The sequence below is a fragment of the Lissotriton vulgaris genome, chromosome 1_2 (genome assembly GCF_964263255.1).
Source record: "Lissotriton vulgaris chromosome 1_2, aLisVul1.2, whole genome shotgun sequence".
Lineage (NCBI taxonomy): Eukaryota > Metazoa > Chordata > Amphibia > Caudata > Salamandridae > Lissotriton > Lissotriton vulgaris.
This window is the reverse complement of record NC_141686.1, coordinates 348,282,352-348,297,987: the sequence shown is the minus strand read 5'-3', so window position 1 is coordinate 348,297,987 and position 15,636 is coordinate 348,282,352. Positions and strand designations below refer to the sequence as shown.

Here is a 15,636-nt window from a genome sequence, read left to right as displayed (position 1 = left end):
GTAAGAAAGAACAGAAAGGTATGAGAGGTGAAAGGAAGTGAAGTAGGAGGACTGAAAGAAGGTGAGTGTTAGAAAAGAAATTTATGACACAGTGAATAAACTGGAGGCCTCATTTCTGAAAAGTGACGCATCGCTACGTGAAAATAGCGATGCGTCACTTATCTGGACGCACTCCTTATGACATTCCACATATGTCATATTTAATATATGACTAATCAATTCGCAAGGAGTTACAGATATGTCAGTATTTCTGACATATCTCTAAACACAAAAGTAACGCATTGCAGGAGTGCGTCACAAAAGTGACGCAACTCCAGTAATGTGTCCTTTCACATGGAAAAAGCACCATGTGAAAGGTTTGCTGTGAAGCAGGCGCAAGATTTTGGCGCAACTGCATCCTAAAAGTGACGCACTGCGTCATTATTACCAAGCTTTTTGCAAGGAACACCCCCTCTGCATGCATTATACCTGACACTATTTTTTAAAAAGTGACGCATGTAGGTACATGGGTCACTTTTTAAAACTCTGCGCCATATTGTATCTGCATCAGGTATAATGTATGCAGAGGGGGCAATCCCTCGCAAAAAGCTTGGTAATAACAACGTACTGAAATCTATGAGATTTCCCTGCGTCGCTTTTAGGATGCTATTGCGTCAAAATTTTGCGCCGGCCTCGCATCACTTTTATGTTTACACATATGTCAGAAATACTGACGTATCTGTAACTCCTTGCAATATGATTCGTCATACATTAAATATGACACATCTGGAATGTCATAAGGACTGTGTACAGAAAAGTGACGCATCACACCAGCAGTGTAATAAAATGTGCCTCGTTGCACTATATTTATATTTAAATCTCAAACATTTCACTGCGTCGCTATTACAAAGCTTTTTGTGGGGGAACACCCCCTCTGCATGCATTATACCTCACGCAGATATAATGTGGCGCTTGATTTTAAAAAGTGACCCATCTACCTAGATACCTCACTTTTTAAATATAACGCAACGCAACACATTTTTTTACACTACTGGTGCAATGCGTCACTTTTCTGTGCGCACTCCTTATGACATTCCAAGTAACGCATTGCTGGAGTGCGTCACAAAAGTGACGCAACTCCAGTAATGTGTCCTTTCAAATGGGGAAAGCAGCATATGAAAGGTCTTGCCTCAGTCTAACACCTGCTGTAAAGCAGACACAAGATTTTGACGCAACAGCATCCTAAAACTGACGCAGTGAAATCTCAAAGATTTCACTGCGTCGCTATTACAAAGCTTTTTGCGAGAGAACACCCCCTCTGCATACATTATACCTGACGCTATTTTTAAAAAGTGACGCATCTAGGTACATGGGTCACTTTTTAAAACTCTGCGCCATATTGTATCTGCAACATGATTCGTCATACATTAAATATGACACATCTGGAACGTCATAAGGAGTGCGCACAGAAAAGTGACGCATAACACCAGCAGTGTAATAAAATGTACCTCGTTGCACTATATTTAAAAAGTGACGCATCTAGATAGATGCGTCACTTTTTAAATATTGCATAACAATGCGCATTTTTTTACACCGCTGGTGCGTCACAAAAATTGACGCACAGGAAGCGCAAAACTAACAGCGCAAGGCCTTCATAAATATAGTCCTGGATTTAGGGGGTCAGAGGGGGTCTACTCTTCCCCCTTATGATCCAATCAGCTTCCTGCGCGCAAGTCGCGTGTCGCGCCTGGAGCGCACTCCCGTGCGCGCACGGGAGCGCGGCTATCCCCGCGCAAAACGAAAAAAAAATTTTAATGCCCTGCAGGACCCTATTTTAGTCCCTACATCAAACCTAGGGGGTCAGAGGGGGTCTACTCTTCCCCCTTATGGTCATTTGCCCCTTTTTTTTTCAAACTCCTTGTGTCTCGATTTTACCGAGACACAAGATGGCGGCCGCTCCGCACTGTTTAGAATGTTTACAGACAACTGAGATCCAATCAGCTTCCTGCGCGCAAGTCGCGTGTCGCGCCTGGAGCGCACTCCCGTGCGCGCACGGGAGCGCGGCTATAGATATATATATTTTTTTGAACCTAAATTACTCAAAATCCACTGGAGCACATATCTTGAGACATAGCAAAGGCACATCGGGCTACCAGTCCCTACAATTTTGCCAAGTTTGGTGGAAATCCATTCAGCCGTTCGGGCTAAAAGTGAAATCGACCGCCCTATGGAAATTAACATGGGGAAAACGCGTTTTGGGACCCCCCTTTTATCTCGGCCCCCGCTTGACGAATCCCCCCCAAACTTTCAGGGAAGGACCGGACCGCCATGAGACCATTTTCCTGAAAATTTCAGGCAGATTCGTCAACCGGCGCCAAAGTTATTCAAAATAGAATGTTGAGATTTAACATTGAAAATTATCCTAACTATAACTACCTACTGGCGACCGCCAGTAGGTAATATATATATATATATATATATATTTATATATATATTGTATACATATATATATCTATATACATATTCACTCAAAAAAACCATAGGTTTTAGGCCTTATATAGTTAGGAATTTGCATTTAAAAAAACTTGAAAATTCACTGAAAAAACCATAGGTTTCAGGCCTTATATAGTTAGGAATTAACATATAAAAAACCATTGAAATTCCTCATATATAGCTAGTTGGACTAACTATATATCGCGCACCCGCAATCCACTGCTGCTGATGTCACATATTACATCATTCATGACATGGTCAGTGACATCACTGATGAGATCACTGATGACATCTCAAATGACATCACTGATGACATCATCCAGTGACTGTGTTTCTGTAAAGTTTAAATATGTTTTGGAATGGGAGTGACTTCGTACGCCGACGACACCCAGCTGGTGTTGGCAGTACATAAGAACGGGATCGAAGTGGCAGCCAACTTTCAGACTGGCATGAGAGCCATCAGTCGTTGGATGGACAACAATTGCCTAAAATTAAACACCGATAAGACCGAGGTAATGGTGTTTGGAGACCTAAAACCAGCTTGGTCCCCGATCTGGTGGCCACCGGAAATGGGCAACCCACCTATCCCTGCCTCAAAGGTCAGAAACTTAGGAGTGTTGTTCGACAACAAACTGAGTTTCACTAATCACGCCAACGCAGTAGTCTCCTCTTCCTTCTTCACGCTACGGAAAGTGAAAAAGCTACTACCTTACCTTCCACTATCCGCAGGGAAAACCCTGATGTCCTCCTTGGTGCTCTCCAAGGTGGACTACTGTAATGGGCTTCTGCTGAATGCTCAGGAGCAGGTCCTCAAAAAGCTACAAATGGTGCAGAACGCCGCGGCGCGAATCCTGACTAGAACTCCCAAGTTTGCATCAATCTCATCAGTCATCTACCAACTGCACTGGCTCCCAATAAAAAAGAGAACAAAATTCAAGGCTCTGTGCATCATATACAGGGTACTGAATAACCAAGGACCCGACTTTTTTAGGGAATCACTGCAGCTGTACGTTCCCAATAGAGCGCTAAGATCAGCCTCTTCCGCATCACTATGCGTTCAACGAGTGAGAACAGTCACTTGGGGAGACAGACGCTTCTTGGTGGCCGCCTCGAGGCTCTGGAACTCCTTGCCCCATCACATAAAAACCAGCGCCTCACTGCTGCTCTTCAGAAGGCAAGTGAAGACATGGTTATTCACTCAATAATGCACAGGATGTGCCTCTCCGTTTCTGCCCAGCGCCGAGACACCACTTGTGGTATTTGTTCGCGCTTTATAAATTTAGAAATAAATAAATAAATAAATAAATATATTGAAGAATGAGTGGATGTATAAGTGTCTGGATGAAGGATTTAGTAGGTGCGTGACTGACTCTATGAGTGAGTGATTAAATGTGTCTTACTGAATGCATAGGTTAGTGACTAAACTGTGAATGTGTGCATCAGTATGTCTGTTGTCGTGTAAGCTGCTGCATGCGTTGATCAGTAGCTATATGAGTGGCTATATGGGTTATTGATTGGTTGCCCAAATATTTGTATGGGAGACTGAGTGTGTGTGTGGCTGGCTGGGAGGTGTGTGACTCTGTGCAGATCAATGTGTACTTGTATCAGTGATTGTATAAGAGAGTAAGTATGTGTTAGTATATGTTTGAATAAGTAAGGTGTTGTGTGTATAACTATATAGATGAGGAAATGGAAGTGTGATTGATTCTTTCATGACTGAGTAGGTATGTGAGTAACTCCATGGATGAGTGGCAGTGTGTGAGTGTCTGCATAGGTGTATGACTGCATATGATAGTGTTGCATTGATGAGTGACTGTTTGTATGAGTGATTGTATGGGTGAATGAGTGGATGTGTGAGTAGACCTAGGAATCAGTGAGTGCCTATGTAGTAACTGGTATTGGTGTGTCAATAGTTGCAAGAATGGTAGTCTGTATTTAACACTGGGGGTATCAAAGGTTATATTAGAGTGTGAGGAGGTGCATCGTATTATCACATGAATGATGTACTCAGTGATGTCATCAGTGATGTGAAATGAGATATCATCAGTGATGTCATCAGTGATGTCATTTGAGATGTCATCAGTGATGTCATCAGTGATGTCACTGACCATGTCATGAATGATGTAATATGTGACATCAGCAGCAGTGGATTGCGGGTGCGCCATATATAGTTAGTCCAACTAACTATATAGGAGGAATTTCAATGGTTTTTTATATGTTAATTCCTAACTATATAAGGCCTGAAACCTATGGTTTTCTCAGTGAATTTTCAAGGTTTTTCAAATGCAAATTCCTAACTATATAAGGCCTAAAACCTATGTTTTTTTCAGTGAATTTCAATGGTTTTTTAAATGCTAATTCCTAACTATATAAGGCCTAAAACCTATGGTTTTTTCAGTGAATTACAAAGGTTTTTTAAATGCTAATTGCTAACTATATAAGGCCTGAAACCTATGTTTTTTTCAGTGAATTTGCATGGTTTTTAAATGCTAATTCCTAACTAAATAACGCCTGAAACCTATGGTTTTTTCATTGAATTTGCAAGGTTTTTAAAATATTAATTCTATTAGCGGATAACGTTTAAATATGTTAATATCCTTGTGGGACCACCTGAGCAGCCCTCGGGGTCCAATTTTTGGACCGGCCCTGCCCTAGAGCACTCACTTTGCAGTGTGCCTGGAAACTACGCTAGACCAGCTGGGCCACACAGTACTTTCCCGCACTCACCGGAACAGAGGAGGCACTCAGGTGCGGCGGGGCTCTTCTCCAGTGTTTTGCCTTCTCCTCTCCGCTGGCAGCTGCGGGACTCTCCCACAGGGGCGTAGCTAGAGCTTGTGGCGCCCGGGGCTATCCCTCAGATTGCCACCCCTTGGGGAAAAAGGACGGTAAGCACTTCAACATTTCCATATAACTTTATCACAAGTGGGAGAGGGGGTATTTAATTAAAGCACTGCTCTATTTTCATTTAAATTGTGAAAAGTCAGCACATCTTTAATACTGAACACATTTCAAAAAAAGGCCCAGTACGTTTTATTTTCCGGACCATATTGTAACAAGCCTACTCTAATCATGGGTCTCCACAACGGGAAGGAGAGGAGCGGAGCAAGCCATCTTCTTTGAGAAATTTGCGAAGATTCATCAACCAGCGCCAAAGTTATTCCCAATAGAATGTTGGGGATTTCCTATGGAAACTAGGTCCTAACTATATATACCTACTGGCTACCGCCAGTAGGTAATACCTATTTATATATTTATATATAGTGTAAGTACATTTTCTAAGTTTACCCCACATATAACTTCACCACACATGCCTTTGCGTTGTAAAGGCATGCGTTGTAAAGTTATATGCAGGGTTAAATTTTGTGTAGTGATTGTACTGCGGAGTAATGGCTATGCGTTGTAATTAATGCGGAGTCATGGTATGCGAGATTTTTGAATGCGGAATTTCGTCACATATTCCTCTCCCTCTCCTCTCTCCTTTCCCTCTTTTTCCACCCCTCTCCTCCCCACCACTCTCCTCTCCTCTCCTCTCCTCTCCTTTCCTCTCCTCTCCGCTCTCTCCTCTCCCCAGAACATATAGATGGAGAAGAGGCAGATGAAAACATACACAAGTTTGTCAAACTCTGTGAGTTTTATGTTATGCAGTCAGCCACACATATAAGACAACAGTCAACAATGGACATCTGCCTAAACTAGCCAGACCTAATAGCTTTGATTGTGTTTGTTGGCAGTATCAAACAAATGAGCAACAACAATGATTTTGTAGTGAATAATTAGAACTGAACGTGTTTCACTTATGAAAATGTGTGACTATCAATTGAAGATTACTAAGGTTTGTGGACAGTGTATATGTTTTAGGAGTGTCTCAATCTCTTGTTCTCCCATGCACACCGCTTTGTTTGCCGCCTCTCACAGGGTTTGATACTTACGTATTTTTCTTCCCACAGCTTTCTGAATACCCTCCATCTACACCACTCGCGTCATATAGCAGCACTTTCCTTTCACTTCTAATAAAAATACAGCGTGAAGTGTGCATCCCCGAGAAACATATGAAATGTGGCATTAATTGCTATATGTGCACTACGTATTATGTTTTATTTGCTATTGTGCATGGATCTATCTAGTGAATGGGTTCGTTCTGTCTCAAGGTTAGATTGAGTCAGTTGGTTGTCATGGTGTATAATGGCAGAAATGTCAACAATTGTCTTCCTGTTGCACCGTGTCTAGGTACGTATGGATGGGGCCTTGAAAGACAATCTTCATGTCAGCATAGAAGCTCTGTATATAAACCGGGTCACAGCCACGCTCCTCCCCTCATTCATGCGAGGCAGTAAACGCCGTAATCTCTCACCAAGTCAATCACGAAGACAAAAGACAGCCCGATACGTGCTGAGAAGTGCTGGCGGGGAGCTGAGGGCGAGCGGCCAGGGTGCTGCTTGTAGACAATGAGGAAACCACAGCTGTGGTCAAATAATTATGGGTGAAGAAGGTATTCAGTGAGAAAAGTACAACAAAAACAGCTTGATTCGAATCATTGTCCTCGCCTATTCTTTGCAACATGCCCCTAAATACTCTAACTGAGCTTTACGGGTAATTATAGCTAGTGAGATTGTAATCGCGGGCTAGACTTTAAATTAGGTACTGAGCGGCGCCCTATATCTGCAAAGACTGCACTTGCATATTGATTAGTCTAACAGATAGCATGCCTGACCCTCAGATTACAAAATGCATGCGCACCCCGCCACACTGTTTCCTGTCCGCACATGCAAGCTTAAACGCTGCTGTCACGATATAGAGTGGTAGCAATGGGGGTTCTGGCTCCAACGCAGTAAGGCTGCGCCAATTTAAGAATCAACAAGAAAATGCCAGTACTGCACTTCAATTCAATGTTTTTTACTAATTGAGTAACAATCCTCAATTATAAAAGACCAATCATTTAGTCTGGTTTTTTGAATTTTTCTATTTATTATTAGATTATTATTCCTTTTGTTTTTTATCTATTTTTGTTGAACCTTGTTTCACAACAAAAATAATATCACAAGAATGGAGACTTGAAAAGTATATACAAAATACACACAATATGTCAAAGATTATCACAACTCAAAACTATGTATATCACTTTACAAAAACAGTGGACACAATAAACATTCAAGGGACAACATTAAGTGCACTTAGAGACACAAATATACAAAACTGGACAAATAGACAACAACTTGACCAATAAACCTGTTTAGCAACTAGTGTACACGCCCTGTATTGAATGAAGATTTTTTTAGGGAACAGGTGCGGGTACTAGTGGTTAGTAACGAATTGGTTTCCGCTTATTTGCATATAATAGACCATCTAATAATTCAGTTTTCAAATTATAATCCTGGGGAGATTGGTCTATTTAAGAAAACAATGGTGAAGAGAACAGGGGTCGACGCGTTTCGAATCCCTTATGTGCCAGGGATTCTCATCAGGACCGTGAAGAATCAATCTGTATTCAAGATTCAGTGGTCGGTCTCTCAACAGGGTGGCTAATCAGGTAAATGCATGGGCGGTGTGACCGCGTGGTCAGTATGATTTCGATTATGTCGCACACTCCGGTGGTCTTTTGTTAAGTATCCTCCATACGCGGCTCCGTTAAGTCTTGCGGCGCTGGATGCCTTGGGTCTGGCTGGGTTTCGGTGCTCTCTAGTCAAGTCTCCTCCGTGGCTCCGTTCAGTGATGCGGCGTGTTTGTCACTGAACGGAGCCACGGAGGAGACTGGACTAGAGAGCACCGAAACCCAGCCAGACCCAAGGCATCCAGCGCCGCAAGACTTAACGGAGCCGCGTATGGAGGATACTTAACAAAAGACCACCGGAGTGTGCGACATAATCGAAATCATACTGACCACGCGGTCACACCGCCCATGCATTTACCTGATTAGCCACCCTGTTGAGAGACCGACCACTGAATCTTGAATACAGATTGATTCTTCACGGTCCTGATGAGAATCCCTGGCACATAAGGGATTCGAAACGCGTCGACCCCTGTTCTCTTCACCATTGTTTTCTTAAATAGACCAATCTCCCCAGGATTATAATTTGAAAACTGAATTATTAGATGGTCTATTATATGCAAATAAGCGGAAACCAATTCGTTACTAACCACTAGTACCCGCACCTGTTCCCTAAAAAAATCTTCATTCAATACAGGGCGTGTACACTAGTTGCTAAACAGGTTTATTGGTCAAGTTGTTGTCTATTTGTCCAGTTTTGTATATTTGTGTCTCTAAGTGCACTTAATGTTGTCCCTTGAATGTTTATTGTGTCCACTGTTTTTGTAAAGTGATATACATAGTTTTGAGTTGTGATAATCTTTGACATATTGTGTGTATTTTGTATATACTTTTCAAGTCTCCATTCTTGTGATATTATTTTTGTTGTGAAACAAGGTTCAACAAAAATAGATAAAAAACAAAAGGAATAATAATCTAATAATAAATAGAAAAATTCAAAAAACCAGACTAAATGATTGGTCTTTTATAATTGAGGATTGTTACTCAATTAGTAAAAAACATTGAATTGAAGTGCAGTACTGGCATTTTCTTGTTGAGTCACGATATAGAGGGCATAGAGTCAAGGACACACGTACACAAATGAACCGGCGTGCAGGCCAATGAATGCTGTGATTTCACCGTGAAAACCAGAAACGATCAACTTCTGAATGAACATGAGGTGCGAGGGACACAATATTGAACATAACTTGTTTTATAAAGCTATTGCTAATCTCTAAAAATAACAGGTGTCTTTTTCCAACAACGCAGGCGTCTTACCACAGCCCGTGACTCCACTACGACAGCTTGCAACTTTACATTTCTAAGAGAAGCCCGGGAGTCCATAGAGACACTGTCTGACCGCCGTACCATCGTGCGAGGATTATAGTTGTTGCTGTGCGTGTAATCTGCTTGCAGCTCAGACTGGCCACCCCATGGCTCGTGGAAGCAGGCATGTCCTGTCCTGCTTACGCACTCAAGGGGCACTGAACACGCTTGCCCGCCGAGTGCTGTAAACCCGCTATTTGAATGGCACTTTCTGTGCATTACTTGAAAGCTGTGCGCCCTTGCCATATTATTAGTTCTCTCGTGTGACTTACTTTCTTCATACATCACTGTCCCGCCCGTCACTGCTACGCAATAGGGGGCCCGCTGGCGGCGTCTCCTCTTTTCCCGGGGCTCCCTCAGCACACGGGAGCCCCGCACCAGCCCACACTTCTTCGTCTGGCCAGCATCACTCGGCACGGGGGACCGGACATCGAAGGCTTCCCCCAGGCAGGGGGAAGCGGAAACCACGTACTCCCGGCCCCGCCCACAACCAGGCGGCGGCCATCTTGAGGCGGCTCGGGCCGCAGCGGTGATCTTCAGGGCAAAACGAGGGGTGGGCACCCTCGTGATTGAAATAAAAAGATTTTAAAAAAAGAGAGAAGCCCCCCAAGGCCCCGCCCCAATTTTTTTTTCCCGAAAAATTGCGGGGTGCGCGCACGGTTCACGCTTATAGATACATCATTTATTTCTCTTTCAATTTTCTCAGGAACCACTGGAGGGATTTACACTATTTAACCAAAAGCGTGATCTGCGTACCAGACACTACCATTTTGACACGTTTGGTGTAATTCCCTTCAGCGGTTCAAGCAGTAGCCGTGTCTAAAAATCCTGTGGAAATTAACATGGGGAAAACACGTTTTGGGACCCCCTTTTTTCTCAGCCCCCACTGGACTAATCCCCCCCAAACTTTCAGGGAAGGAGAGGAGCGGAGCGAGCCGTCTTCTTTGAGAAATTTGCGTAGATTCATCAACCAGCGCCAAAGTTATTCCCAATAGAATGTTGGGGATTTCCTATGGAAACTAGGTCCTAACTATATATACCTACTGGCGGAAATAAATATATCAAAATACGCCAAATAAAGCATATGTATATAAGTAAATAAATATTTTACATTTATATTTGTTTTAAAATAATTTAATAAATAAATATGTATATATACAATTTAAAAAAATACACTTAACACCCTAAAAACGAATACCACCCTACTCTCTTAAAATACCCCAGCACCCCAAAATCCAAACCCACCCTACTCCCTTAAAATACCCCTGTACCCCAAAACCCAAACATACCCCTTAACCCTAAAAATACCCCTGTACCCCAAAACCCAAACCTATCCCTGAACCCTAAAAATACCCCTGTACCCCAAAACCCAAACATACCCTGAACCCTTAAAAATACCCCTGTACCCCAAAACCCAAACCTACCCCTGAACCCTAGAAATGCCCCTGTACCCCAAAACCCAAACTTACCCCTGAACCCTAAAAATACCCCTGTACCCCAAAACCCAAACCTACTCCATAACCCTAAAAATACCCCTGTACCCCAAAACCCAAACCTACTCCATAACCCTAAAAATACCCCTGTACCCCAAAACGCAAACATACCCCTGAACCCTTAAAATACCCCTGTACCCCAAAACCAAAACCTACCCCTGAACACTAAAAATACCCCTGTACCCCAAAACCCAAACATACCCCTTAACCCTAAAAATACCCCTGTACCCCAAAACCCAAACCTACCCCTGAACCTTAAAAATACCCCTGTACCCCAAAACTTCCCGAACCCTAAAAATACCCCTGTACCCCAAAACCCAAACCTACTCCATAACCCTAAAAATACCCCTGTACCCCAAAACGCAAACATACCCCAGTCAGGACCAGTTAGAGTCATACTAAAGAGAAATTAGTTTTGTTTAGGAACGGTCACTGTCTGGATAATTAAGTGACTGGTTTGAGCACTGCAATATTTCACCGTCAGCCAGAGCAGTTGGAGTTTGTGCTTCGGAACTCTTATACAGCTGCATTGTTGCTGACAGAGCACTCACGGAACAACGTCTTGAAGAGTTCTTTCGAGCAGCTGAACAATTCGGAACTGCTCCAATTTGGAGAGTCCTGTGGAGGTGTCTTGAACTAGTAAGACAGACAAGTTATTGGCCTGAAATAGAGCCTGAATTAGTTAATTGAATATTTGGTAATGTAAGTCTTCTATTCTACAGATTAAGAGGCTACCTGCAATAACCTAAATTAAATACAGAAGAGAAGCTAATACCTAAAGAGCTACGAGTAGGACAAGCTTTAATTATTACATAGAGTCAGTATAGTTAGGTGGGTTGTTGTCTTATGTTTTTGCCCATCTGTGTATTAGGCACCCCCTGAAGAATAGACTGCAGAATATCTTCCTCAGAAGTCCAGCAGCCAAGAGAGTGTCAGCAGCGTCAAGGTGTCTCTTCTTTTATCCACTTCCCCTTTTCCCTTCTTCTGGTGAAACTGCTAAGGAAGCGGTGGCACAGGAGGGTGGGAGATTGGGATCAGCATCTATACTGCCCCTGCGGAGAGTTGGAGACTTCTGACAGATTGAAGTGCCCACGAATATTCTTCGCCTGGGCAGTATGGCAGAGGGATTGGATCTCCAGGCCTTGGGAAGCTTGTTAGAGGGGATTCAAAGAGAGATAGGTGCGGTGAGGGAGTAGAATAAAAATTTGAAACAAGAACTAGTGGCCTCCCGTCAGGAAACTAGAGTATTAGCTCAGAAGTTAGACGGTTTAGCTATGGGAAACCCAGTACAGAGTATCCCCACTTCCAGTACCAGTCTTCCCAGCACTGATCCTAAGTCCGTAGCTCAGGTAATTCATTCAGTCTCCCCATTGATTCCGTTGGCTGCCCCTGAAAGATTCTCTGGAGATCCGCAAAAAGCACAGCTTTTTTTGACACAGTGTTCATTGCACTTCATGTGCCGCCCAACGCTCTTTCCAGATGCTCAGTCCAGAGTTGCCTTCATATTATCTTATTTGTCTGGGGATGCAGCCAATTGGGCCATGCCTTTGGTCAGTGAAGATGATCCTATTCTTTCTGATTTTACTAAATTTAAGGTTGAATTTCTTAGAATTTTTGACAGGAGACGGATATCTCAGGCCACAGACAATGAGTTGCTAGAACTCCGCAAAGGATCTAAGGATCTAATTACGTATCTTACTCAATTTAACAAACTCATCATAGAAACCAATTGCCCCGAAGAAAAAAGAACGGCTCTTTTCTATCATGGATTACGAGATGAGTTGAAGGATACTTTAGCTCAGATCCCTAACCGTCCTACTAATTTAACAGACTTGGTTGATTTGGTGTTAGAGTTGGATTTTCGAAACTCTGAACGTAAAGGTGAGCGGAAGAAGGACTGGAAGTTGACGTTTCCTCGTTTTGATCGAATGAAGACCGAGAAAGGAATAGTAGGAAATAAAGACCCAGAACCAGATTGGGGCCGTAAGAGGTCCCTTGAGTCAGGAAGAAAAGGAACAAAGACGGTTAAAGAAATTGTGTCTGTATTGTGGAGGTTCCGGCCACTTTGTGAGAGAATGCCCCAAGCGTCCCAAGGTTCCTGTGAAGGGAAACGGTTCCAGCCATCAGTAGACTGAGTCGCTCTGGTGGTTAAGGAGGACAAGACGGCTCCTGAAGCTCACTTCATTTTGAACACCTTACAGTCGATGATTCCACATGTGATCTTACACATGACAATAAGGTTTAGAGAGCACCAGATCCAGGGAGTTGCTATCATGCTGGATTCAGGGGCTACGGGCAATTTTTGCGACATCAAGTATGCTCGTCGAATGGGAATTCTTGCCATACCAAAGGAAAAGAAAGAACCTGTTCGCACCGTAGATGGAACAAACTTGTCTTCAGGACCCATCACCAGTCATACTGAAGAACTTGAATTGATTAAATCCGACGGTCATCGGGAGGTGTTACAGTTCAATCTCATAGATGCCCCACAGTTCCAGTTAATCTTGGGGCTTCCTTGGTTAACCACCCATAATCTAACCATTGATTGGGAAAGTCGCACAGTCTGTATGCAGTCCAGTTATTGTGAGGAACACTGCTTTGGTCCTAAAGCAAGTTTGGAGGAACCTTCTTTAGCGGCATTACTCTCCTTTGGGGGTCAATCAATTGGAGTCATCCATTCTGGAGAAATTCCTGTGGAATATCAAGATTTGGCATCAGTCTTTAGTGAACAAGAAGCTGAGAATTTACCACCTCATCGTGTTTACGACTGTACCATAGATCTTGAGCCTGGGGCTGTTCTTCCATGCAGTCGGATATATGCCCTGACGGAAGCAGAGAACAATCATTTGAAGGAATATTTGGATTGTTACCTGGCTAACGGTTTTATTAGACCTTCTCAGTCTCCGGTATCCTCCCCTTTATTCTTTATACCAAAGAAGCAGGAAGGGAGTTTGAGGACTTGTATTGACTATAGCGCACTTAACCAGGTGACGATTAAGAATCGTTATCCGCTGCCACTGATTTCGGTTCTCCTTGATCAAATCAAGGAGGCGCAGATCTTCACTAAACTTGATTTGCGTGGTGCTTACCACCTTGTTCGCATGAAAGAGGGGCACGAATGGAAAACGGCATTTAGAACTAAGTTTTGCCTTTTTGAATATTGCGTGATGCCCTTCGGATTGTGTAATGCGCCTGCCGTATTCCAACACTTCATCAACGATGTGATGGGCAATTTGATTGACAAGATAGCAATCATTTATTTGGAAGACATTTTGATTTACTCTGAAGATCCACTAGATCATTCCAGACATGTCAAAATGGTGTTGGAGCGTTTAAGGATGCATAGTCTGTTTGTGAAACTGGAGAAATGTGTCTTTAATGCTACAAAGGTCGAATTTTTGGGATTTGTCATTTCCTCCCAAGACATTACCATGGATCAGGGAAAGGTGCAAGCAGTGGAGGATTGGCCAGCCCTTCAAAACATTAAAGACATTCAGGGGTTTTTGGGGTTTGCCAATTTTTACAGACGGTTCATTCAAGGTTTTTCACAATTAATTGCACCAATTACTCGTCTTTTACGTAAAGGAGTCAAGTTCGAGTGGTCGCAAGAAGCTGAAAAGGCATTTCTGGATCTTAAGAACAGATTTGTTACTGCCCCCATCTTACTACACGCAGATCCAGAGGAACCTTTCTTTGTAGAGGCGGATGCATCCGACCAAGCCATAGGAGGGGTTCTTTCACAAATACATCGTAGTACTGGACAACTTCATCCGGTGGCTTATCGCTCTAGAAAGTTGACAGCTGCTGAATTGAACTATACGATTGCGGAAAAGGAACTCTTGGCAGTGAAAGATGCCTTCGAAGACTGGAGACACTATTTGTTGGGAGCGAAGCATACTGTCACAGTATATTCCGATCACAAGAATCTTCAATTCCTTAAGACTGCTAAGACTCTCACTCCAAGGCAGTTTCGCTGGTCTCTTTATTTTGCAGATTTCGATTTTGTGATTACCTATCGTCCTGGTCCAAAGAATGGTAAGGCGGATGCCTTATCCCGTTGGAACACTGAAGATTGTGAGCATCAGGTGGAACCGCATCCGATCATTCCTGAAGCTCAGATTGTGTGTACAGTTTCTCTGGATACCTTTCAAGAAGAAGTTCGTAAGAGTCTGTCTTTAAAAGAGATTCAAGAGTGCGCTCTTCAAGGTAATGAAAGGGGAATTCATCAGCAGTTACCTTATTTTAAAGAGGCGTTGTATCTTCCTACAGAAACACTTCAACAAAAGGCTTTGCAAAGTTGTCACGATCATCCGTTAGCCGGTCATAAAGGAGCTTCGAAGACTCTGGATCTGGTGCAGCGATATTTCTGGTGGCCTGGGTTATCCTCTCATGTCAAACAGTACGTTCAATCTTGTGAATTATGTGCTAGGAGTAAACCTAATAGACAAGCTCCTCAGGGATTGTTGCAGCCACTTCCTACTCCTACCCACCCTTGGCATACTATCTCTTTGGATTTAATTGTGGATCTGCCCTTGAGTAAAGGATTTGATACCATTTTGGTGATAGTGGACACTTTCACCAAGATGAGTCATTTTATTCCTCTGTCTGGTATTCCTTCAGCCCCAGAATTAGCACGAGTGTTTGGAGAGAGTATTGTTAGGATTCATGGGGTACCCACGGTAATAGTATCAGATCTAGTTCCCCAGTTTATTTCTCATCTCTGGCAGGCTTACCTTAAAGGGTTGGGAATTGAGAGCAGATTATCCACAAGCTACCATCCAGAGTCTGATGGTCAGATGGAGAGACTCAACCAAGAATTGG

The 15,636-nt window shown here is 43.1% G+C and overlaps 1 protein-coding gene across 2 annotated transcripts in view; it reads right to left on the bottom strand.

Moving 5' to 3' along the window:
* The window catches only part of LOC147736753 (uncharacterized), a 176,961-nt gene extending 167,209 nt beyond the window's left edge, over window positions 1-9,752 (bottom strand). For both annotated transcript variants that reach the window (XM_086953467.1, XM_086953468.1), the window contains exon 1: window positions 9,595-9,752. In XM_086953467.1, the coding sequence (XP_086809593.1) occupies window positions 9,595-9,607 (13 nt within the window). In that variant the 5' untranslated portion in view covers window positions 9,608-9,752. The remainder of the gene's footprint in view (window positions 1-9,594) is intronic.
* Window positions 9,753-15,636: the final 5,884 nt, after the last annotated feature.